Source organism: Vipera ursinii (genome assembly GCF_947247035.1).
Source record: "Vipera ursinii genome assembly, chromosome: 2".
In the NCBI taxonomy this organism is placed as follows: Eukaryota; Metazoa; Chordata; class Lepidosauria; order Squamata; family Viperidae; genus Vipera; species Vipera ursinii.
The window spans coordinates 51817813-51843249 of NC_139513.1; the positions used below are offsets into that span (position 1 = coordinate 51817813).

The 25437-nt window shown below is 39.3% G+C and overlaps 1 protein-coding gene and 1 long non-coding RNA gene across 3 annotated transcripts in view; one reads left to right on the forward strand and one right to left on the reverse strand.

Moving 5' to 3' along the window:
* The window catches only part of TXNRD3 (thioredoxin reductase 3), a 34742-nt gene extending 25602 nt beyond the window's left edge, over positions 1 to 9140 (reverse strand). Inside the window, exon 1 of one of the 2 annotated variants that reach the window (XM_083352221.1) lies at positions 8885 to 9140. In XM_083352221.1, coding sequence (XP_083208347.1) covers positions 8885 to 9007 — 123 coding nt within the window. In that variant the 5' untranslated portion in view covers positions 9008 to 9140. Of the gene's footprint in view, positions 1 to 4311; positions 4737 to 8884 lie in introns of those variants that run through there. The other variant, XM_083352220.1, reaches the window with a different exon arrangement.
* A 309-nt stretch (positions 9141 to 9449) lies between these two features.
* On the forward strand, positions 9450 to 24624 carry LOC310633553. The gene is made up of 3 exons (XR_014491025.1): positions 9450 to 9491; positions 10672 to 10754; positions 23484 to 24624. It is a non-coding gene; the product is annotated as an uncharacterized lncRNA (long non-coding RNA).
* Positions 24625 to 25437: the final 813 nt, after the last annotated feature.

A 25437-nucleotide genomic window follows, 5' to 3' on the forward strand; every position in this document is an offset into this window, starting at 1 on the left:
GCCTACAGTATTGCTTAAAATATATTGTATATAGGGATGCCAATTTTGATCTTTGTATATTTATTTTTAGTACAAAAAAATCATTAACTTGTTTTTTAAATACACATAACCATTAGAAAGTGTGGGGAAAATGCTCACTTAAATAAGGAACCAAAGCATTTGGAAACAGATGGAATAAAGTATCTTTTATCCTCAGGTACAACTACAGTGGTCACTGGGCTCTTGCCAGAAGAATGCAGAAGAGCCCTGAGTTACAGGTTATACACCTTCTAGAAATGATACATAAGACTTACAAAAGCATGGTAAATTATAACAAAACCTTTACTACAGGAATGAGAGATCTGATAACAATATGGGGCAATCTTACTACAGAATGAGCTAACTCAGGGGTAGGCAACCTTGGCTCTTTTATGACTTGTGGACTTCAACTCCCAGAATTCCTGAGCCAGCATGGCAACCTCTTCCTTTCCCCTCAGCATGGCTGGCTCAGGAATTCTGGGAGTTGAAGTTCACGAGTCATAAAAGAGTCAAGGTTGCCTACCCCTGAGCTAACTCAATTCTTCTGAGCTTGCATTCTGTTTTTCTAAGGAAACTCCAAATCCACCCGTTTTACTGATATTAGCAACTTCTAACATGAACAGTGTCCCTTTTTTTGTACCCACAAAATATTTGCCCCCTACTGCAGTTTAAGGCCACATTCAAACATAATATTCTGTTACATCATCTTGCAGTCATCTATATACTGCTAAAACTCTCTTGTCTGTTTCTAACCTTTAATTAATTCAAATTGTGCATCACAGCACAACAGTTTTTGAATCAAGGTACCTCAAACCTGCTATCTTAAAGACTATGTACAAAAACAGAAACACATTACTCCTTTGTAATTTAAATTCCAAGGATCTTCACCCCAGGTGTATTTGCAAAGTTGTGGTTGCTACAGTATCATCATAGCTGTGGTCACATGATTGTGATTTCCAGCACTCCCTGCCAGTTTCCCATAAGCAAAATCAAGGAGGAATTGGACTAAGGATAGAAACTACTATGTGGGAGAACGGCATGTTTACCAAGTGCGGCTTTCTAGAGCAGGGGTGTCAAACTGCCGGCCCACAGGCCGGACGCGTGACGCAACGTCACATGACGTCACAAGTTTGACACGTCTGTTTTAGAGGGACAAGAGAATTAAGGGGAAAAGAATACTGTGGATGTTCTAGCTGTGGGAGTTTGCCACTATGTTCTAATTAAAGTCTTTGCTTAGTTCTAAAATGAAATTAGTAATTACTTTACACATAGCAACAGCTTATTAAAGACATTATACAACTATTCCAGATAAAAAGATAGCTAATCTCAGAATGGTAGAGCAATTTGCCCATAAAACAGTTTGCTACATTCCATCTTCCTCCTGAAGTCAGAAGGTGAAACTTAAGTTCTATATGATATAGCTAAATGTCACTTGTATCATTATCTGAAGAAGCAAGCAATCTCAAAGAAATCAATACTTTCTTATCTTGGATGTGCCTCATATAAAAGAACTGACTGGTTGACAAGAATATTTTTGCATGCTGTCTTTTGTCTGATCAATCCAAAGATTAAGTAAAGTTCTGCAATTCTTTCTAATTTTAAAGAAATAGTTGTTTTAGGTAAAACAGAAATTAAAAGCTTTCGTTGTTTCAGTGTGTAAAAATACCTTAATGGTAACATATATTAAAACAGAAAACCTATGATGTCAATCTATAAATTTGCTTTTCCATCTATGAACACTTCAGAAATAAGCAATACAGGAAGTCCTTGGGATACAACCAGAAATCGTTCAAAGTAAGGTGACGGTGGCACGAAATACTAACTGTCCATGTTCCACAGTTCCCATCTGCCCATAGCTCTTTCACCAGCCTGCTTGTCTGGGACTCCCACCTCTTCCCACATCACAGCCATATGTGGTCCTCACTTAACAACCTGCATGGTACTGAGGTTACAATAGCAACTGGGAATGCCATCACTAAGCGATGCAGTCATGTGACATCATGCAGTTCAGGTTCCAATTTCTGTGTTAGCCCAAGGGCTAATAACTATAGGCAGCAATTTGACACTTGAAAATACTGAAAGCTTTTGAGAGATGCAGAAAATTAAATCTGCAATTTAAATTACTAGAAATAACGTACATTGAATACAAGCACAACCGTTCAGTAATTTAATAGGCAGAAAATGAGCACACAACCCCTTATTTAAAAAAAAAATTCTTTAAAATAGGACTAAATGTGTTATTAGGTACTCTGAAGGTATGGAAAGAGAATAAATTAACTGAAGCTTGGTGTTTTATGTAGTGAACCTTATTTGCCACCTCCATTTTCAGAGTGCCATTTACTGTGTAAAATGTGTCTGCTTTAAACACTTAAACATTTCTTAAACTTACAGCCTTAGGGTAGCAGCTCTTTTAATTTACATTAATTGCTAATATGACTTTTTCTGTCTTGTACAGGTACTCTCTGGATAATCTCCAAAGGTCTAGTGGGTAATAGCAATTCCTTCTGCTAATATGACCAAGAGTTTTAACTGTGTTTTTGGGAGGGGTGGGGGGAAGAGGGAGCAGAACCCAATGGCTTTAGTGCAGTTTAAAGAATAATTTAAAATAATTTAACTTTTTGAACATTTTATTCATCCAAGTATCAATCCAAGTCCCCATCATCCAGGGCTGCAGGTGGATCAGTAACTATCATCCACAACTCCTCCCTTCGCAGGTACATCTCCATTTTCTGACACCAGGAGAGGTAAGTTTGTCTCATTCAGATGAGATACTATGAAACCTTCTCCCATTACGCCGATGGAGTCCATGTTGCCTGCTACCACCACAAACCTTAACTCCTCTGGCTCTGGGTCAAGCTCTCACTGGGTTTCTCCTCTCTCTAGGCCCATAACCTGTCAGAGTGTGCACAAACTTATTGCACTGAGATAACCCAGGAGTGAACACAGTAAACAGTGGTTTGTATTAAATAGTGGATTCTCTTACACTAGCTACAATATTGCACAACAGGAACAATATACATACATGTGCTAACTCAGCAGGATCCAACAAACCACAATTACAGCAGGAAAAGGAGGAGAGAGAACACATCAGCAGGGTCTTCCCTTTATAGAAATGCTCTTAAAGAGACACAAACCCTGCTGAGTCATTCTCATCATTACATTATATCTTACATCTTACATAAGCTGGTTAGCTATTAAATCAATATCTTGACACTATTCCACATATGAGAAAGGAAGTTTCATGAATATTACCCATCAAATATAAAGATTGCTATTTCCTCTGTAGCATTCTGAATTTTTTTTCTGCAGGATTATGGGTCCATCCAGAATAATGTGGATAGTAAAAAAAAAGAGAACATTGAAAATGGGTTTCTTTCCCTGCTTTTGAATCCCAGTTCTTTTACTGCCTGCAGATAACATTTCTGTAAAGCAAATGGGCTTTGTAAGCACCAAAGCATACAAATAACAGAGGAAATTCAGCAAAGCAACAGCATTGCTTCCAATTTGTGGCTTAGGTGATATTTAAGTTAAAATATAGCTAGAAGCCACATACTATAATTTATATCAAGCACAAGAGTATAATTTGATTTAATTCTTTAGAAGAATCAGAAGGTAGGGTTTTTAATGCTAAAAGATTAGTACCTAAACTGTTTGCTAAACCAGTTCCAGAGATAAAATATGGGGAGATATTCACCACTTGGGACTAGGAAACTCTACCATTTTTTGCCAGCACACTATACATTACAAACAATGTCAACTGTGGTACAAGTAAGTAAGGCAGACATTACTATAGTAAATTGAAGAGAACTAGGAGAGAGAGTGTTTATGGTTTCATCTCCATACCTAGAGACACTTTCTATTTTATGGGAGATGTTATTAGTCAAGGAAAACTGCAAACTAAGCATGTTGATAAACAGCTAAAGGAGATGGGGCAAAAGTATTGGTAGCAAGAGGAAAAAAATGAAATTGTGGGAAACCAGAACAATTGAAAATCCACTATCAGAAATAGAAAGGCAGTTAACTGAAAAACAGACAGGAAAAGTTCAAATGTATTTTTTTTCTTCCTGTGCCAAAACACTATTGCTGGCTGAAAAAAATGGAAGCAACTGAAGGCTTTGATTGTATTGAAGACTTCTCTTGTTGAGATCACTCTGAGTATACATGATTTGATGAGTTGTATTAATATCTTGAGGGCACCTTCCATTTCTGTACTTTTGGTCTGAATTTATCTTTGTAAGAACTGGGAACATCCACAAGACTTAAGTATTGATTATAACTCACATCAATACTTACTCTGCTCACATGGTGATTTGAAAATTGATTGGAAATTACTTTAGTGGAAATAGTTAAGATGGACAACGACAACTCAAGAATCTGGAAAAGATTGCAATATACAGCAGCCCTGAGTCTAGCTGCCAATCTGCTCACTGCAGGAAATATAATCATCTCTGTCTCTCTCTCTCTCTCCTCCTCCCCCCCACCACAGAGAAAGCAGCAATTCAATATAATTTAAGTACAGCTGCTTTTCTCTGTTTTTCTATTATTATCCAGTGCTGCATATACAGAATTGTACCATAATCATTCATGACCATACCTATTTTTGAAGATGTTATAAATACACCTTCTTCTGGATTATGAAAAACACGAAGATAACAAAAAAGATAGAACCATAAAAACAATTAAACTTTCTTAAGTAGATTTCACAGAAGAACTATACAAGAATGAGCTTAACGTACCTGATAATCACAATGAGGTGGTCACTGACCTCGAGCCAGACATCCTAGAATGTGAAGTGAAGTGGGCCTTAGAAAAGCTGAGCAACAACAAAGCTAGTGGAGGTGACAGTATTCTAGCTGAGCTATTCAAAATCTTAAAAGACGATGCAGTAAAAGTGCTACACTCAATTTGCCAGCAAATTTGGAAAACTCAACAATGGCCACAGGATTGGAAAAGATCTGTTTACATTCCAATTCCAAAGAAAGGCAGTGCCAAATAATGTTCAAACTACCGCACCATTGCACTCATTTCACATGCTAGTAAAGTTATGCTTAAAATCCTACAAGCTAGACTCCAGCAGTATGTGGATCGAGAACTACCAGAAGTACAGGCAGGATTTCGAAGAGGCAGAGGAACTAGAGATCAAATTGCCAACATACATTGGATCATGGAGAAAGCTAGAGAGTTCCAGAAAAACATCTACTTTTGCTTCATTGACTATGCTAAAGCCTTTGATTGTGTGGATCATAACAAACTCTGGCAAGTTCTTAAAGAGATGGGAGTACCAGACCATCTTATTTGTCTCTTGAGAAACCTATATGTTGGCCAAGAAGCAACAGTGAGAACTGGACATGGAACCACTGACTGGTTCAAAATTGGGAGGCTGTATACTGTCACCCTGCCTATTTAACTTATATGCAGAGCACATCATGAGAAAGGCAGGGCTAGATGAATCAAAAGTTGGAATTAAGATTGCCGGAAGAAATATCAACAACCTAAGATATGCAGATGATACCACTCTAATGGCAGAAAGTGAAGAAGAACTAAAGAGCCTCGTGTTGTGGGTGAAGAAGGAGAGTGCAAAACTTGGGTTGAAACTTAACATTAAGAAAACCAAGATCATGGCATCTGGCCCTCTCAATTCCTGGCAAATAGATGGGGAAGAAATGGAGGTAGTGACAGATTTTATTTTCCTGGGCTTCAAGATCACTGCAGATGGGGTTGTAGCCAAGAAATTAAAAGACGCTTGCTCCTTGGGAGGAAAGCCATGGCAAATCTAGACAGCACACTAAAAAGCAGAGACATCACCCTGTCAACAAAAGTGCGTATAGTCAAGGCTATGGTCTTCCCAGTTGCAATATATGGCAGTGAAAGTTGGACCATAAGAAAGGCTGAGCGCCAAAGAATTGAGGCCTTTGAACTATGGTGCTGGAGAAGACTCCTGCTAGTCCCTTGGACTGCAAGGTGATCAAACCGGTCAGTCCTAGAGGAGATCAACCCTGACTGCTCTTTCAAAGGCCAGATCCTGAAGCTAAAACTCAAATAGTTTGGCCACCTAAAGAGAAGGAAGGACTCACTGGAGAAGAGCCTAATGCTGGGAAAGATTGAGGGCAATAGAAGAAGGGGACGACAGAGAATGAGGTGGCTGGATGGAGTCACTGAAGCAGTAGGCGTGAGCTTAAATGGAGTCCAGAAGATGGTAGAGGACAGGAAGGCCTGGAGGAACGTTGTCCATAGGGTTGTGATGGGTCGGACACAACTTCGCAGCTAACAACAACAACAACAACAACAAAGATTTCTGAACTCAACACATGCTTATCTATTCAGAAGTACATTTAACTGATTTGGTTTGAAACTTTCAGGAACATTTGTAAAGTAATAATGTAACCTCCTATTTTTTAGTACTAGGCCAAATAAACATTTTGAATTGATTCTTAATCCAATCAAGCCATCAGAAACAAACTCCACTTTAAAGGGTTTTTTTAATGTCATTAGTAAATGAATAAGGAAGAACTAATGGGAGAATCTTTTTAATTGCATGCAAATAAGATTCAGTGAAATCCTATCTTGGAAGAATTTCTCAATTCATACTGTCAATATTAGCAAAAAGTCCACATCTCTCTATTTTGACTCAGGAAACACCTACATATCATGAAATCCTTGAGTATAGCTATAGCCTCTAAAGCTCCTCCCAAAATTATTTCACAACGATGAGATTAACTGTAGTTGTTTTAATTTGTACTTATTTATATTTAGATCTGGTTCCACCTGCAGTTTAAATGCAGCCATTCAGAAGTGAAGCATGAAAAACTCTGTGCCATTTTGATGTATTTATACTTCCTTAAACCTAAGATTTTTCATATTTAGTATAATTTCTTCCCTATATTGCATTTTGATTTTATATTTCTATAACATATGAAACTATAAATTACAGTTTTTTTCCTTGTATGATTTCATTCTCTTTATCCAACTCATATTTTCTACTTATTTAGAGATAATTCTAGCCAATGCTTATTCACATTTGGTCCTGTTAAGTATATCATGATGGTATTTAATTACCACAGAGTTGAATTTCTACCATGACTCATTATATTCTTCCTAGGCCTACAATGATACCCAACACAGAGTGCAACACATTAGTGAGAGTTGTACAAGACAAATTGTTGTATAAGCAGTGTTACTCAATAACAAGCTGTTTCTTCATGATTTCCTGAATTTCTTTTATATAGAGTATTAGTTTACAAAATTAGCCTTAATTAAAGCCTGTGTGGCAACAAATAAACAATTAACTACTGCTGTTACAATCGATTCTATTTCCATGAAGAAAATCTATATCCTAACAACCTGAATGTGGGAGTTCAGAAATGACACACTAAAGGAAAAAAATTAAAATTATATAATATTTTATGCACGAAGGCAAATATACATGTCCCAGGATATTGTTGCAGGATCCAACCTGGGTTGGTCACCGGGACCAGTAATTTAGTCTTCTGAGCTTTTGGACTTGTGCTGCAGCCCATCTTCAGGGAACTTCTCTCACCAGAATGATCTGGTCCTGGTAACCGACCCAGATTGGATCCTATCATGTTTTAATCCACACTTAATTACCATTATTTTAATTTTCATCATACAAGTATTGCACGTTCTGTCCTCTTAATATTTTAAATCTTTCTGAACATCTTAACATATGGCATAAGCATGACAAATAAGCTATGTAAATACAGGTGGAATTTCATGTTTGAACACACATTTGACTAATTGTCAAAGGACACATTTTACGTCCTTTCAATGAAACTTCTTTCCAAAGAATGTGTAGCACAACATTTCTTAATAAAGGCCTTGGAAATTCTGGCACTGTGACTTCACCTTGGATTTCCAATTGAGGTTGATGATGAATTAACTCTTTAAAGAAACTTGGCAAAGCAAAGTAAATCTGGGCTCCAATTTTGGGGTGGGGGTGGGGGATTGTCTCTCAAAAAATCACCAGTGTGGACAACAGGCACTGCCTGGACATAGGTTTTCTTGGCAAAATTTCAAAAGTGGTTCCACACTGTCTATTCTGGAGGGCTGAGAGTGTTGGCCACCATGTATTACAAAACCCATCCTCTAAAGAGAGATTGACCCAGCTGGCTTAATACCTAAAGGAGGCCGAGAATCCACGTCCTCCTGTTCTCTAGCCAGGTACCTGTAATCACTACCCAAAAGTTTTCTTTGCCCAGTTATTACTTTGGCGCCTTCACGAAGAGGTTAACGCTATTATGTCACTCCCGTCAGCCGGCCGGCCCGATTTCCCCGGCGCGAAAGCCTGGAAGAAGCCACAGCGATGAGGGGGCCTAGCCTGCGCCATGCTCAGTGGTGGGATTCAGCCAGTTCGGCAGAACCGGTAGCAAATTTTTCCGTTGCCCAGGCCCAGAATGGACTTCCGGAAGCGGCAAACACACAGAGAGAACCGGTTGTTCACCTAGTTCAGGGGGTAGGCAACCTCGGCTCTTTTATGACTCGTGGACTCAGGAATTCTGGGAGTTGAAGTCCACGAGTCATAAAATTCCTGAGTCCGCTGACTCAGGAATTCTGGGAGTTGAAGTCCACGAGTCATAAAAGAGCCGAGGTTGCCTACCCTTGACCTAGTTGAATCCCATCACTGGGCCATTCCCCCGTTCCTCCGGATAGCGGAAGAGGCAGCTCGTCCCCTCCGGGAGGGAAGAGCTCACTGACCAGGAAGAAACGGGAAATGGCAACGGAAGCGCGCGTGCGAGGAATCCCCGACTGACCCGACACCAGCAGAAACGGCGGCCAGAGGGTCCGACAGCGGGAAAGGAGCGTTGCCACGGTAACTCCTGCTTCCTCTCCACCCCCCCTCCCAGCTCACCTTCCTGCAGAAGGGGCAGTAGCTCTTGCTGAAGATCATCACCCAGTGGGTGCTGATTAGGCTGCGGACGCGGAGCTTCACCGCATCCAGGTCTGGGAGACGGACTTGACCCGGAGGCGGCATGGCGGGCCCTCGCCAATCCCCGACGGAGGCCGAAGAAAACAACAGCAGCAGCAGCAGCGGCGGCGGAGGACGCTGGCAGATCTCAACTCCGCGGTCGCCCTCCCCTCCAGGCGCTCAGTTTCACTCTCGTGCATGCGCGGCCCGGTCCGCGGGAGCCCCGCCCTCAGCCCCGCCTCCCGCCCTTCGCCTCCTTGTCCAATAGGAAAGGGCGGGGGAAGGTGAAGTTTCCTCGGCGGTTCTCTGGGGGTTGGGAGGGCAAAATCGCCGAAGAGGAAACCGGAACGGGCGGGCCCACCACACAAAGGCGGCCAGATGGAAAGCGAAACGGATTGCGGTCATTTGCGCCGCCCGCTCCGGCCTCTGAAGCGCGGGAAACAAAGGCATGTACGGTTTCGGCGAGTGGGAGAATATTTGGGTTCTATCTGGGAACTTAATTGACATATGCCTCTTTACTAGTATCCGAAGAACGTCCTGCAACTATTACGTCAGTGTACAGTACCAACTTTTTTTTTTGTATTGCAAATAGTAATAACAAGTCATGCGGTATAGGAAACATGGGAGATTTGCATTTGACTACGAAGGAGAAAAAGCTCCTTTGCACTTGGTCTCTGGAGTATAGAAAAATCTTTTCAAATGCAAGCTTTCAATACGAAGTATGTAGAAATGTCTTTTTTTTTGGGTAGATGTCTGGTTGCAGGATTTTTCCAGATTATTCTGTATCCACAATAATTGCTATTGTCCCTTCTTTAATGACTTTGAGCAGTTTTCAATAACTGTCTACAAACCAAAATAGCACTATCATATAAGTGGGGGTGATTGAAGGAAGGTCTGGATTAAGGAAGTTTGTTCTACTGAGCAAGTGAATCCAAGCTTCGTTCTGCATGCTAACTTTGTGCTTATCGTTTATCCAGTTTAAAAAAAAAGCCAGAATGATTCTAAAAATTAGGAAATGCAGAAGTTAAATTTAAATTAAAACTGAAACACAGGACAGAAGAGTGATTGGAATATGAGGGGAAAGACCGTCTAAATAGAAATTTCAGACTAAAAACATACATAAACAACTCCCCATGTACTGGAAACATTATCATCTGATTATGGGAGAGCTGAGCTGCAGTTAAGGCCAGCTTTAAGAAAAGAATACTAATGCCTTCACTTTAATAGTGGAAGCACTAGAAATAGAACCTTAAGAGTCTCCATAGGTTACCTGGGAGTACAGGATACCTCGAAAAGATCACACCTCTATGGCTAAGGAGAGTTAAAGTGCGATAGGGTTTAAAGAGTAGTTATAGTAATTAGAATATTTTAGAGTAAGATTGTATGATGTAATACCCTGTATTTGGCTCTGGGAAGTAGGGGGGTGTAGATGGGGTATATGTTTCAAAAATGTTTTTAAAACTTTTCAATAAAAAAAGAAAAGATCTCCACACCATATACAGTGTGCAAATTGCTATGAAGGAAGTGATAGTCAAAGTGGGGGGGGGGGGGAGTTAAAAAAAAAGCCAAGATGGAAGGAGGCCTTGCCTGTACAATCAAAGTCTTACCAATCTTCTCTATGTGCATCAGCCTCATGCATACACATATTCATGCTCGGGCCTTTGATCACACATTTGCAACCACCAAGATGGCTTTTGACTCTCTTTCTCCCTCCCCCAATGTGTATAAAGGACAAGAGCTTATCTCAAGCAGAAGCAGGCATAAAGTCTGGATGAAGGTCACATACAATGCCTCCCAGAACTGATAAATTAGTGTGAGTACAAAATATGCAAAAAATGATCACTCAGTGCTTCTTGAGACCAGTAAACCCAAAACAGGTGTGTGTTTTTAAAGGGCAGGACAACTGTCAGCAACACATCCAATATCATCACACTGATTGGAATCAAGGTTGGCTCACTCCTGGCTCCAATTAGCTCTTGGAGAAGTCATTAGGCTAGGGGTTCACATACTTTTTCCACCCTGCACTGTGAACGTTTCCATCTTATGTTCAATTAAAACATGACAACAGCTAATGTTTGTGTAGTATTTTAAGCAGTCTGTGTTTTTCTATTGTGACTTACATGAGGTTTAGAGTGCATTTTATGGACAATTCATGCAAAACTCCACGTAATCCCAAAGGGTTCACATACTTTTTCTTGCAACTGTATATTCTATGAAAAGTTATAGCCAAATAACCAGAAAAAGGAAACACAACTTACTTAGGTTGATATCAGGTGGCTTTCCTTCATCTGATTGTAGCCAATGAGCATGAGATTTTAGAGAGCCAATCAGGTGTTATCTTGTTTTGGCAATGAGCCAATCCGATCACAGTAGGATTCAGTTATTGATGTCATGTATTGAAGTTATGTATTGAAGCTGAGAGGAAGACATTTGTCAGTGTTATGTGATCGCTATCAAGGTGGCTGTTTTTTTTTCCTCTTTCATTTAGTGAGCTTGTAAAACGTAAAAAAATTAAAGTAATGGTGCAAAGAGTTGACTGTTTGCCCAGAAAGGAATGTAAAATAGTATTATTAAGTGAACAAGTCTACAGTTATAAAGAAATTAGAAGAAAAATTGGTGGAAACTTAACCAAAGGTGGCATTTCTACTGTATACTTTTCCCAAAGGTTTTTCTCAATTTTGGCCACTGTTGTAGAATCAAGATCATGTGAAATGTTAATACAACTTTACAATGCCTTGGTAAAGCCACATGTGGAACACTGCATCCAGTTTTGGTCACCACAATGTAAAAAAAAGATGTTGAGACTCTAGAAAGAGTACAAAGAAGAGCAACAAAGATGATTAGGGGACTGGAGGCTAAAACATATAAGGAATGGTTGCTGGAATTGGCTATGTCTCGTTTAACGAAGAGAAGGGTGAGGGGTGACATGATAGCAGTGTTCCAGTATCTCAGGGGCTGCCACAAAGAAGAGGGAGTCAAGCTATTCTCCAAAGCACCTGAAAGCAGGACAAGAAGCAACGGATGGAAACTAGTCAAGGAGAGAAGAAACCTAGAACTAAGGAGAAACTTCCTGACAGTTAGAACAATTAACCAGTGGAACCACCTGCCTCCAGAAGTGGTGAATGCTCCAACACTGGACGTTTTTAAGGAGAGACTGGACAGCCATTTGTCTGAAATGGTATAGGGTTTCCTGCCTGAGCAGGGGTTTGGAGTAGATGACCTCCAAGGGCCCTTCCAACTTTACTATTATTATTATTAATTGATTATCTTAATTACCTTGTCATAAATCCTGTTTTCAGAGTTCTTATTTATATTTGTTTTCCCTGCAATGTTCAAAACATTCTTACCAGTTAAGTTTTTCTTAGAGTTAATTACACTTACCGTAAATAGAATTTAAGGCACTGTAAAAGTTTAATTTTTATTTTCTCTCAATTGTCAGTAATTTACCAAAATAGGAAGTGGATATTGAATAGTGACTACTAGTAAATATGAAAAGAATATCCGTTTGTAAAGCTTCTGAAACTAAATATGGGCTTGATGTAATTTAGAGACCTCTTGTGTGGCCTACTGGAGGTATTCATTTATCACCAATTCTTCTGTATCACCATCTCTACATTTTGCTCATGCTCCATCACACCAGGGATTCCCTGGTGTCCACGAGCCTGGTTCCTAACATGGCTGCACTCCAAGTAGTGCCCCATACAGAAGTGTCACAGCCTGTCAAGAGCCTGATCTGTGCTGGAGGAATGTCCACATGAAGAATGTTTTTTTTTTTCAAAGATTGATCATGATTGTTATAGTGAAAGCATTCTTTATTTTTATTTAATTTATTTACTTGTATCCTGCCTTTATTATTTTTGCAAATAACTCAAGGCAGCGAACATATCCAACATACCTTCTTTCTCCTGTTTTCCCCACAACCATGACAGACCTGTGAGATGGATTGGGCTTAGAGAAAGTGACTGATCGAAAGACACCCAACTGGCTTTCATTGGCTTAGACATGACAAGAACTCACAGTCTCTGGCTTTCCTGCCTGGTACCTTAATCACCACACCAAACCGTTACCTGTGCAATGTCACAGGTACTGCCACCTCTTGGCAGTATATGTTCAAAAGGCTTGATATGCAGGTTCTGAGGTTTTGCTTGGTAAACAATACAGGAAACCAGAAGTTGCCTTCAAGCTTTACATTTTTATTCAACTGAGCAAAAGATGGGCTCCTCTAAAAGAGAGCAGCAGTGAAAGATAAGAAATCCTTGGATTTATTCTTTCTGGTTACATTAGCAAGCCACCCAGCAAAGCTGACACACATACGACAAAGATTTCACCCAGTAAGTCTGGCATACTGTAGATAAGAGAGAAGGAAGTAACTAAACATGTTCCCTTTTGGGTGTTTCCCTAAAGATATTGCATGTTCTCAGATGGGTTGGGACATTGGGTGTTTTCCTTGCTGGCCTTTCATGACCCTGCACCTAGGACTTTGCAAGAGCCCAAAGGCAGAAGGGCCATCTGCACATTCACAATTGATATTTCCTATACTGTCCCCTAATTCCGGGTCATCAGGCTGCCCACCTTTAATAAAGACAAATTGAAGCACTTTCTGAGAATGGTAACAAAGTTGGTTAAAGGCATAGGAAAAAAGTTCTCTGAGCAAGCTATTGAAGAAGGGACTAACTGGAGACAAAAAAAAACACTATGAAGGACTATCAGTGTACTAGATCTAATCTGAACAGGAACAGTAGATTACAATTTATGAGTGGGAAAAAATCTTGACAATGAAAAAAGTTCAACACCAAATAAAAGAGGTGGTGGGCTGTTCCCCCCCCTCTGGAATCTTGATGACATCTGATGCAGAATTGTGAAAGAAAATTCTTTGCAATGGTCTAATTATACAAGAATGTCTGCACAGAGCATGAGGTCAGATAAAATAGCTTCAAGGGAATTTCTAGTCCTATAATTCTACATTTTAGCACATCTAAAATTAACTTGGTATAGAAGTAGCCCAAGGCACCTGTTCCCCCCTCAAGCTTTTGTCCTGGACTTTTACCATCTTGCCTGACAAAGATGTCTTGAAAAGCTTGCGTGAGTGAGCAATTGGTCTATTAAAAATATTGCACCAATATAAATTTTGTATTCAGATATAAAAATGTACTACTGCTATATTAATTCAATATACCAAATTTGTTTAGAGTCAATGGAATGACATTCAAGCTAAGTAAGTAAATAAGTAAACAGAGAACAAGAACAAGGCACACAGGAATTTTGTATATCTGCCTATGGCCTACGTATAATTTAATCATGATTTATGGAATTAACCTAATTTTCTAGATTTGCAGAACATATTGAGACAAACTAGCAACACAGGTTGTAACAGGATAGACTAATTTGTCTTTGGTTAATTTGTTAATTCAATGTATTATGTGAATATAGCCCCTGTGACAAGCAATTAGTGTTTGAACAACATCCAATTAGCAACTGGACTTTCTTGGAGTTTTTTTTTCCTTAAAATTGTTTCACTTTTCATCCAAGAAGCTTCTTCAGTTTGCGAACCTCAGTTCCAGAACTTCAGAACTTCATTTCTAAAACTGAAGAAGCTTCTTGGATGAGAAGCAAAACATTTTCAAGGGGAAAAAATACTAGTTGTCTTTCAAAAAGCGCTTTTAGGACAACCATGGCCTGGATGATTGAGAATCTCCATAGATATCTATTAGCAACAATTGTATTATGTTCTTTCTTCCTTTTTCATTATGGTGCTGGATATTCTGGAAATTATTATCTAATAAAATTGACAAAATAGTAGAAGAATATTTAAATCTTGGATAGAGCAACGAATCAAGAACTTTTGGTGTAAAGATACATGATAATTTGATAAATCTGGTTTTTTTGGACTTTGATAAAAGAATATAAAATATATAATTCAATGGAATGTTTTACTAAATATATTACATCATTAGGGCTGAGTCCATATTTTGAAGGGTGGAGGTCTCAAAACTCCTAGAGATCTGCAGATTAGCTTGGCCCCCTGCCTTGGCTTAGCAACGTGGTAGTTACTCCTGCTTCTACCTGTCTTCCAGGGGGAGGCCATTACCTGGTGTAGTCTCACTTATTCCTGGTGTGGAAGAGATAAGGCCACCTTACAGAAAAAAAATGAAAATGTAATTATAGAGTTCTTGGTCTTTTAACGCTGAGGCAACAGGCTAGGGAAATCAGTTCTACTCTTCTGGGAGATAGATCAATCTCCCAAGATCTATTTGTAGTTTTGTTTTAAATAAGAAAAGAATGGGTAAACTTTTTTTTTTACTTTCAGTAATCATATCTAAAACATGTAGTGGTGGAGGAGATAAAATACAGAACTACTGACATTACAGACCCTTTAATGGAAAAAGATACGGGAAAAGATAAAGTTTTGACAGATCACAGGATAATACTGCTCTTTTTCCTAGTTTAGAAACAGCTGTGAGGTAATGGAGTTCCACATTGCACAAAAAAGGGAAAAAATAGATCCAGGAAACTACAGACCTATCAGCCTGACCTCAATACCTGGGAAGATTCTGGAAAAGATAAACAACAAATCAGTGAACACCTTGATGCAAACAAAGTCATCACTAAAAGTCAACATGGGTTTGTCAAAAACAGATCATGCCAGACAAATCTTATTGCATTCTTTGACCAAGTGACAAAATTAGTGGACTAGAGGAATGCTGTAGATATAATTTACTTGGACTTCAACAAGGCATTTGATAAAGTAGATCACAACCTACTACTTGATAAGATAGAAAAATGTGGGTTAGATAGCATCACCACCAGATGGATTCGTAGCTGGCTGACAGGCCGTACTCAGCATGTGGTCCTCAATGGAACTGCATCTACATGGAAGGAAGTGTGTAGTGGGGTGCCCCAGGGCTCTGTTCTGGGCCCAGTGCTCTTCAACATCTTCATCAATGATTTGGATGAGGGGATAGATGGGGAACTCATCAAATTTGCAGATGACACCAAGCTGGCAGGAATAGCCAATACTCCAGAAGATAGGCTTAACATACAGGAGGATCTGGACAGACACGAACACTGGGCACTATCTAACAAAATGAAATTCAATGGTGAAAAAAGTAAGGTTCTACATTTAGGCAGGAAAAATCAAATGCACAGGTATAGTATAGGTGGTACCTTGCTCAATAGTAGTAACTCAGAAGGATTTCAGAGTCATAGACAATCACTTCAATATGAGCCAGCAGTGTGCTGCAGCTGCCAAAAAGCCAACACAGTGCTAGGCTGCATTAACAGAGGGATAGAATCAAGTTCATGTGAAGTATTAATACCACTTTACCATGCCTTGGTAAGGCCACACATGGAATACTGCATCTAGTTTTGGTCACCACGATGTAAAAAAGATGTTGAAACTCTAGAAAGGATACAGAGAAGAGCAACAAAGATGATTGGGGGACTGGAGGCTAAAACATATAAGGAATGGTTGCTGGAATTGGCTATGTCTAGTTTAATGAAGAGAAGGATGAGGGGTGACATGATAGCAGTGTTCCAATATCTCGGGGGCTGCCACAAAGAAGAGGGAGTGAAGCTATTCTCCAAAGCACCTGAAAGCAAGACAAGAAGCAACGGATGGAAACTAGTCAAGGAGAGAAGAAACCTAGAACTAAGGAGAAACTTCCTGACAGTTAGAACCATTAACCAGTGGAACAACCTGCCTCCAGAAGTGGTCAGTGCTCCAACACTGGAGGTTTTTAAGAAGAGACTGGACAGCCATTTGCCTGAAATGGTATAGGGTTTCCTGCCTGAGTAGGGGGTTGGACTAGACCTCCAAGGTCCCTTCCAACATTATTATTATTATTATTATTATTATTATTATTATTATTATTATTATTATTATTATTATTTACAAGCAAGTTACTTGACGTATCTAGAGAACATAAATATCAGTCAATAAATGAGATTTAAGCACCCACACTGAAAACTAATTTTAGGCAATGTTTCCAGTTGAACATTTACTAGTCTTTTCAAAGGTAGCCATTTTCTTGAAATAGATTTCTCTCACACATGGTTCCTTTCACAATCCCAAGCATTCCACTCAGTGGGAGATGGAAGATGCCTTGTTTCTTCTTCTCATTCCTCACTTCTCAGCTTTCTTTTAAAAAGAGAAAATGATTTTTCTTGAGGAAAATATGAAAGGAATTAAGAGATTTGCTTGTCGTACAGGTGGTAAAATTCATGCCCTTTTGCTGAGCCAAAGAAGATGAGTCTTCCGTCGGGAGAACATTTGTCAATATAAAAATTAATTATTATTGATTGTTAACGATTATTAATTGTATATTCTTTTCTAAAAAATTTATGAACCAAGACAACACGCTGTACACCAGGCACTAAGGTTGTTATTGTAAAAAACCAATAAAACATTTACAAAAAAAAAAAAGAATGATAGTAAGCCTAAGTCCAGGCTGGCTTATACCAGGGATCCCCAAGCTTTGCAGCTGGCAGCCTGGTTGTGGGGAGGAGAGAAGAACTGGGTCATGCGAGTGGCAGCCTGCTGTGCCCATGCAGCTCAACTCACACCAGCGCCAGGCTGGTGCCCATCTGCATGCTTACACAGCCTGACTGCAGGTGGAGCTGCACATGCATGTGCTTGCCTGTCATTGCTGCTTGCACGAGTTGAGTTCTATGCATGTGTGCACTCTAGTCCTCCTCTCGTGCAGCCCGGTTCCAAGTAGGCCATAGCCCGGGGGTTGGGGACCTCTGGCTTATATAATAGTATTTTAAAAAATACAGCAAATAATGAAACTAAAAAAGAGTTAATGTAGGTTGAGTAAAAATGATATATATGGAGCAAAAGAAGAAATATATACAACCCTAGTTTTTTTTTTCTTTTTATCACTCATGTTAGATTCTCAGAGACTGCCTGGACAAGTCCCTGCTGTTTTCTTGGCAGGTTTTTCAAAAACAAAAAACAAAAACCCAGCTATTTTTGCTGCTGTCTCCTCTCTCGGGCTAGGAGAGAGTGACTGGCCTAAGGTCATCCAACTGGCTTTGTGCCCAAGGTGGGATTGGAACCCACAAGGTCCTGGTTTCTAACCTTGTGCTTTAACCACAACACCAATCTAGCCCTCAAGCAGAAGAACAAACATACACAGTCCTCTAGATATAGCCTATAGGTATAACCACTACAATCCTATAGGCATAGCCAGGTTTTCAAAGGTTTTCAGAACATCAGAACTGGAATCATAAAAATCTCTCAGGGACGTTAATTCAGAGCCCAGATGCTATTACAAAGATGATATTGTTTCCTAATAAACTTGTCTTATCAAGGAGAAATTGAACACGCCCTTCTTGCACAATCTTACTGGATGAGCAGAAACAATGGGAGTTCCTCAGATAATCAAGTTCTTTACTATGAAGAGCACCTTGAACTACATCCAGAAGTCAAATGGCAACCAGTGCAGTGTGCAACAATGCCACATGCATATAGTGCACGTGCCTATCAGTGCCTAGGTTGCTATTGTACACTCTGGACCAGCTGTGGTTTCTAAATGGTTTTTTATGGGCAGCCCCATTACAACAATCCATTTGTGAGGTGACTAAGACATGAATGACTGTCTAAAGGCTTTCCTGACCTAGGAATAACATCTACAAACATCTGGCACGTTAGGTGAGTCTGTGCAAAGGTCATCTGGGCCACAATTTCCACCTGTAGCTCAGGCAGACCCATTCCTGCCACCACCAGACATTTGGGAAAAATCCAAGCTCCCTTTGGAACCTTATCTCTATGGGGGTGTGATGATACCAGCAAAAAAAAAAGAATCAAAGAGCGATCTGCCTTCAATGTACTGAAATGTCATTGAAATGTCCTTCAGTGCCAGATTATGTGGCAGCTACTCCAAGACCAAAACACAAAGTGCAATGACTGGTATGCCCTGAGTTGTCTTCAGAATAAGTCCATGGTTACCATGGAGAGCCATGAACTCCTGTGCTGCTCAGGACTCAATGTTACTTGGCAGCAAATTGAAAATCCCCGAGGACTAACACTCTTGGGATCTCCATTGGCCACCATAGCTTGAATCCAGCAGGTCTAGCAGAGATGATGTGTGCATCATCTGGATGGAATGGTTAGGAAGAAACCCTGCCCATATATTACTATTTGCAGAGCAGATTCTCTGAAAGTCCTTCATGTTTCACAGATTACAAAAGTCACTCATGCCCCTGCACTGGGCTTTCAACTGATGCCAAACCTGAAAACCCAGGTGGGCAAGAGCAGCAATCAAAGTTCAGATTTGAAAATACAAAAGTTCACTAAATCACATAGCAAAGAGGCAAAAGGTTCAGCCAAATTTATTTAACAATAATTAGATTTTCTGTGATGAGTTCAGTAAATGAATTTTCCCAATAAAAATATACTTTCTGTATAAACTTTCTCAAGATAGTACTAATACAGTACTACTAGGAGTAAGTGTCATATACAGTATATCACACCTAACTCTATGTTGGCAACTGGAAATGAAATATTTATATGACTATATATAGCAATAATTATATGAAAGAGGAAATGGTTAGTATCTAATGGAGGTCTGTTAGATTATAACACTTGTCATCCAGTGATGGGTAGCCCTTGCCAATACATAATTTGACTTAAAATCTAAGTTTCATCCACATATTGTATATTGTCCACTGTATTTCCTTGTATGATTATGCTACATAGAGAAAAATATACAAAGCAACTGGTTAAGATTCCATCAAAAGCACATCTTAAAAATATTAATAAATTTAAATTTCCAAAACTCATTTTATATTTTTTTCCCCATGAGGTAGCTGTCAGAAATAGTGTTCCTGCTTAAGCGTGTAATTGCAAAAAGCATTTTGAAGAGAGATTCCAGCACAAAATTAGAATTTTCCATGAAGTAATTATGTTAAGGGCTATGGGTTTTCTTGCAAATCTTAACACAGAAAAATGGAACGTTTTGTAATATCAGTTGTTACTGTTGTGACTACTGTAGCCACTTCATATATCTAAGTCTTTGCTTGTCACTGATACAGGCTATATTTCTTATAGTTTATTGTGATTTGACCCTAATGACAATTAATAGAAGGGGCTATGAAGATTCTTAATTTGTATTTTTCTTTTATATTTTTTTCCAACAAGCTCTTGTTTTAAAGGCAAAATTTCTGCAGTTCTTGTGAAGGATGCTTTGGATTTATGCTTCTATAAGAGTGTTATATGCAGTTATGCACATTATGAAACTATATTTTGCTCATAAAGCAAATGGAAGCATCCAGCCAATCTTAGGTGATCCTGGAAGATAAGTACAGTTAGATGAAGGTCACGTGGAATTCCAGAGAAATTGACTAGACAGGGAAGGGGGTGGGAACATTCCAGAAGATGTAAATGATGAAACTGGTGAGGGATAAGCCAATGATTCCCAGGCCAGAGAAATCTGTTATGTAAATATATTTAATTTATTCAATATGTATGGCAGGGATATTGCACGGATGCCTCCCAAGTTTCAAAGCAAATCATTTATGTATTCATCATTTATGAAACTTCTGCATCACTTACAGTACAATAAACTAAGCAGGACACATGTAATATACAGTACATAATACACCATAATACCCTATAAATGCCCATAAAACAATAAATTGCAATAGCATCTCCTAATGGCAATGCAGTACTACCTGCTGAAGTTCTTCCCAGAATAATCAAATTCGACCAAGTTTCCAGAACATAAGGAGGAAGGAGGCATCCTCACTTCTTCCCTCAGAGGGGAGTCACTACCACACTGTTTCCCTCTCATGGCCCAATATGGGGAAACCTCAGAAGACATTCAGAGCAGGCATTTGGCAGATCAATTCTGCTTGGAACAGGTGACTGCAAAGATCTCAGGCTCCAAGCTGTACTGGCTTTTCTAAATCTAAGGGATAAAACCTATATCTTGAATTGTAGGAAATGGAATGCCCAAATGAAGTTACAGACTTTATTGAGCAAAGTAAAGCAACTTTAACTTCAGAACAGAACATAGATTGCAAATATTTATAGGCAAGGCAATAAAGTAAGACATGTCAATGTTCAACCCCTGATCATTCTGGTTAATATATAGCAGTATTAGTAGGCATTCAATCTATGCTGAAGTTCATTCTAGAACGGGTTTCCCATCTTACATACTATGCTATTGTACTTACTCATTCTTATTAAGTGCAAACATTGTTTATACATGTATAGACATAATAAGAAGTATGAGTAAGTGCTGGCAAAATTTTATGTGAGAGTGCAGCAGCTCATCCGTCAGCCTGTTTGTGCATAAGCAGTTGACCTTGGGGTTAAAAGGCTGTGATTCTTGAGCTAGACTGCATAAGAAAGCATTGAAGAATAAGAAGAAGCAGGGAAATGCAGAGGCTTGCTTGTAGACATCTAAAGGGAAGCTGTTCTTTACAGAACAGTACAGAGAAAAATGGAATCCACCAAACATACTTGAAAAAAATAATGGTAGCCTGTGTTGTCCCATAATAATGGTTTCATGTAAGAATAATGGGTCTGATATTGTCCACTGGGTAGCTTCTATACTGTACTAACGTAAGTTTTCATATGGGCTATAAAGGCAGTAGAACATGGTTGTCCAACTTTCTGGCTTGCCTGGGCCACATTGATCAGGAGTCATCTTGTGCTGCATATCAAATATATAGTTAATGTATATAAATCACAAACTTCCTTAATTTTAAAGTTTTTTTTACAATCTTCTGGGGCCAATTACTAGCTGTCCAGGGCTGCGTATGGCCTATGGATCACAGGCTGAAAATGCCTGCAGTAGAATATAGAATGAGTGATAGTAATCCGATTGAGAAATGGCATGATTGGCTGAACTCATTGCCTCCCATTCAAGGAAAGGAAACAACTGGAGCAACAGCCAAAGCTGAGCAAACAAGAAAGATGGATACCAGCAGGCTGCTACTGGTACCATAGCAGTTTATTTAACTGGAGCAGCAAAGGTTTAACATATCCATGTATGTATGTTTGGCTTCAAGTTCAATAGTTTATAAAGCATAGATTTTAGCTTAGCCTGATCTGTGAACCCACTCAAATGTCATTCATTCAACAAATCCCATTAAGTTACTCATGTTCTTAACATATTGTGTGAATGAGGACCACACTTTCCTTACATCTGATGAAAGGACTGTAGCCCACATAACTCAATGCTACTATAACCTCTGATTACAGAGTGTGATAAAATATGTTGATTTATTTGCTACAGAGGTACAAAATATGGCACTTGAGTTTTAGTGGCCTAGTCTGTTTGCTGTCCTGGTGTGAGCCAGCCAAGGAAGTGAGCAAAAGGAGAAAAAGTAGCTCCCTTTTGGCCTTGGAGGATAGCTGCTCTGTCACAAGGCCTGATGAACTGGTGAGATTTTTTTTTTTTTTATTCCATTTATATCCCGCCCTTCTCCGAAGACTCAGGGCGGCTTACAATGATTCAACAGTCACACTGGTGCCTTGAGGTAAATAACGATGAAGACTAGGGTCCTGGGGAGGGACTCAATTATTGCAGGAGATCCTGCCAGTCTATCCCAAAACTGAAAGACAAAGAAGTAAGAGAGGAAAGACTATAATTTGATTGAACTGAGAAGCTGAGAGAAGTTGGAAGAGAAAAGGTAAGTGTACAGATCAGGTGTTGATTCCTGGTTGGGAAAGGAAGAGTGGTTTCCCTGAAAGAAGGGAAGTAAGGACTTAGGAGAGATGAGAGAGTTCTATGGATTTAAAAATCCAGTTTTGTAAAGTGATTTAGATGTATAATATAGTATGGTGGAGTAGGAGTATGCAAAGTGAAAAACTAGCAAAACCTGCCATCTGGAGGATTGGCTGTGGCACTACATTTTCACTATAATTTCTAAATTCCTGTCCTGGGGAAATCATTTTATCTTATTTTATTTTTTAAAAACCCCTCAAGGTGTAAAAATTTACTCACAAATAACAGAAAGAAGGTGAAGAAAATGGAAAGTAAAATCTTTTTGTCAATTATGTGAAAGATACATTATTTATCTGATGCTAATTTATAATCTTGCATTCCGATGGCAAGTTTAATTATACAGTATAGAGAACTCACTAACTGTAATCCAGCACAGGATTAGGTTGCGTAAACACAATGTGATATCAATCAGTTTTAGAAACACACCTTAGTTTCCCCAGGAATTGGCCCCTGATCTTTAGATAAAACAAGGAAAATGGGGTGGGAGGGGAAGAGAGCCATTGTACACTTAGGGCTATTTGAGACTTGGTATGCATATATAAGCAAACAGGCAACAAAATCAAGAAGCCATACGGATAATTACATGTACAGGCCTGAAATGCATACAGTTATCCATACATAATACTTTCTGGGCCAGAAACTGATTTCTTTCACATAAATGAAAGCTACAGATATTGAAAAAATGTTAGAGAACAAACACAGTTGTATGTAGCTGCATAAAACCTAATCAGAATATCTTTCTTCTACTGCTTCTCACAGTCTTTTCTATCTTTTTATTGTCTCCCCTACCTTTCTGATCCTTCCAGGTCTGCTGGATCTTCTCAAAGTGACCTCAGTCAAGTGGACTACCTTTCTATTAGTTTAGGTCTAACCCAGCTTAGATGCCCTCTACTGCCACCTCCAAGTCCACTGTTCCCAATGATAAATGATAACACAAAACATCTTCATCAACCTTCTCCAATCTAGTATTTTCCAAACATGTTGGAGTTCAATCCCTATTATGCTCTGCCATCATCAACACACGAAGATCAACACATTTCAAGAGGATCAGATTGGAAAAGCTGGACATAAGCACTTAAGCCTTTGTTCAGAGTCTGCATTTGATTTCCATGACATATTCTCACACGGAGCTTGTAGATTTGAGAGAATCAAATGCCATATTTTTTTTTCATTTTTATTTGACTAGCTTGCTGTTTTTTTCTGAGAAGGTAGGGCACCAGGCTTTAACGGTGCATTATTTGCATTTTTAATAAAAGCAGACTCCTTGTGTCTGAACTTACACAACCAAAGAAAACAATTCCTTTCGCAGAGAACATTAAAATGATATTTCTCGTGATGAAAGTGTGAAGGGAAAAAAAAGTTTCATCAAAAATTTAAAAAAGAAAAAATCCAGACCAGACCTTTTTAAGTTAAATCCTGTAGTGAAATCAGGTATACAATCCAGTTTGGTCAGTTTCACTGCTCAGAATGTTGCCCTTAGCTTCCATACAGAAAGGAAAAAGTAGTTCAGAGCCGAAAAAAACCCAACCCAACCCAAACCAAACCAAACCCTGATAAAGCAACAAAAGAAAATTAACATTAACATCCAGCAGGCAATTAGAGTAAATCGGCTTTCAACCAGTTAGTTAACTTTTAAAAATAAGTATTAGATTAAAAGAAAAAAAACCCTTTGAAATACACAGTTAAAAGCCAGCTGACAGGAAAGATGGAAACCAGGACTCTGACCACCTCTACCGGCAATTGCAGTCTCCATGGATTTCTCTTTCATGTTCATTCAAGAGTTGTCTTGGATCATTGCTCGCTGCTCCCATTTGATCTAGGGAGCTGGCTGCCAAAGAACCCACTTTGGCACTAAAATCAGCTGTACTTGTCTGGTAAACATGCATAGGATTCCTTCCTTCCTTCCTTCCTTCCTTCCTTCCTTCCTTCCTTCCTTCCTTCCTTCCTTCCTTCCTTCCTTCCTTCCTTCCTTCCTTCCTTCCTTCCTTGATTTTTTTTATCCTGCATTTAGTTTCTGCCAATGTACTACAGAGTACATACCAAATGCTCCATACGGTTCTGCATTCCAATTTCATGATGGGAGCAGTGTTGGAGGCATAGTTTTTAAATAGGAAATGCACTTTAGTAGACCATCCAGGAGGTGATGAAAGGATGAGTTACCAAATTCAGAGGCCTCTGTACCAGGTAGAATTGCAAGTGGTACACAGCTGTAGGTAGGCAAAGGCTCCTCTAGTCACAGCCTTTATGTAGTCTTCTTGCAGGAACCATTGATATGCAGGTTCTGAGGTTTTGCTTGATAAAAAAAATACAGGAATCCAGAAGTCTCCTTCAAGCTTACATGTTTATTCAACTGAACAAAGACGGGCTTCTCTAAAAAGAGACAAAAAGCCCCAAATATCAGAAAAGTCTTATTTTCATACCTACTTTGATTACATAAGCAATTCACCCAGCAAAGCTGACACACATGAGATTAAGACTTCGCTCTTTAAGGCTGGCACACTATAGATAAGAAAGCAGAAGTAGCTAGTATGTTCCCTTTTGGGTGTTTCCCCAAGTCATCGTATGTTCTCAGGTGGGTTAGAATATTGGGTGTTTCCTTTGCTGTCCTTTCATGACCCTACATTCATGAGTCTGCGAGTGGCCAGAGAGAGCAAGGCCATCTGCATATATTCACAATTGATACTGTCCCCTAAGTCTGGGTCATCACCATGAGTCTTAAAGGACCCCCAAAGTCTAACCTGTTTATTTTTATTTTATTTT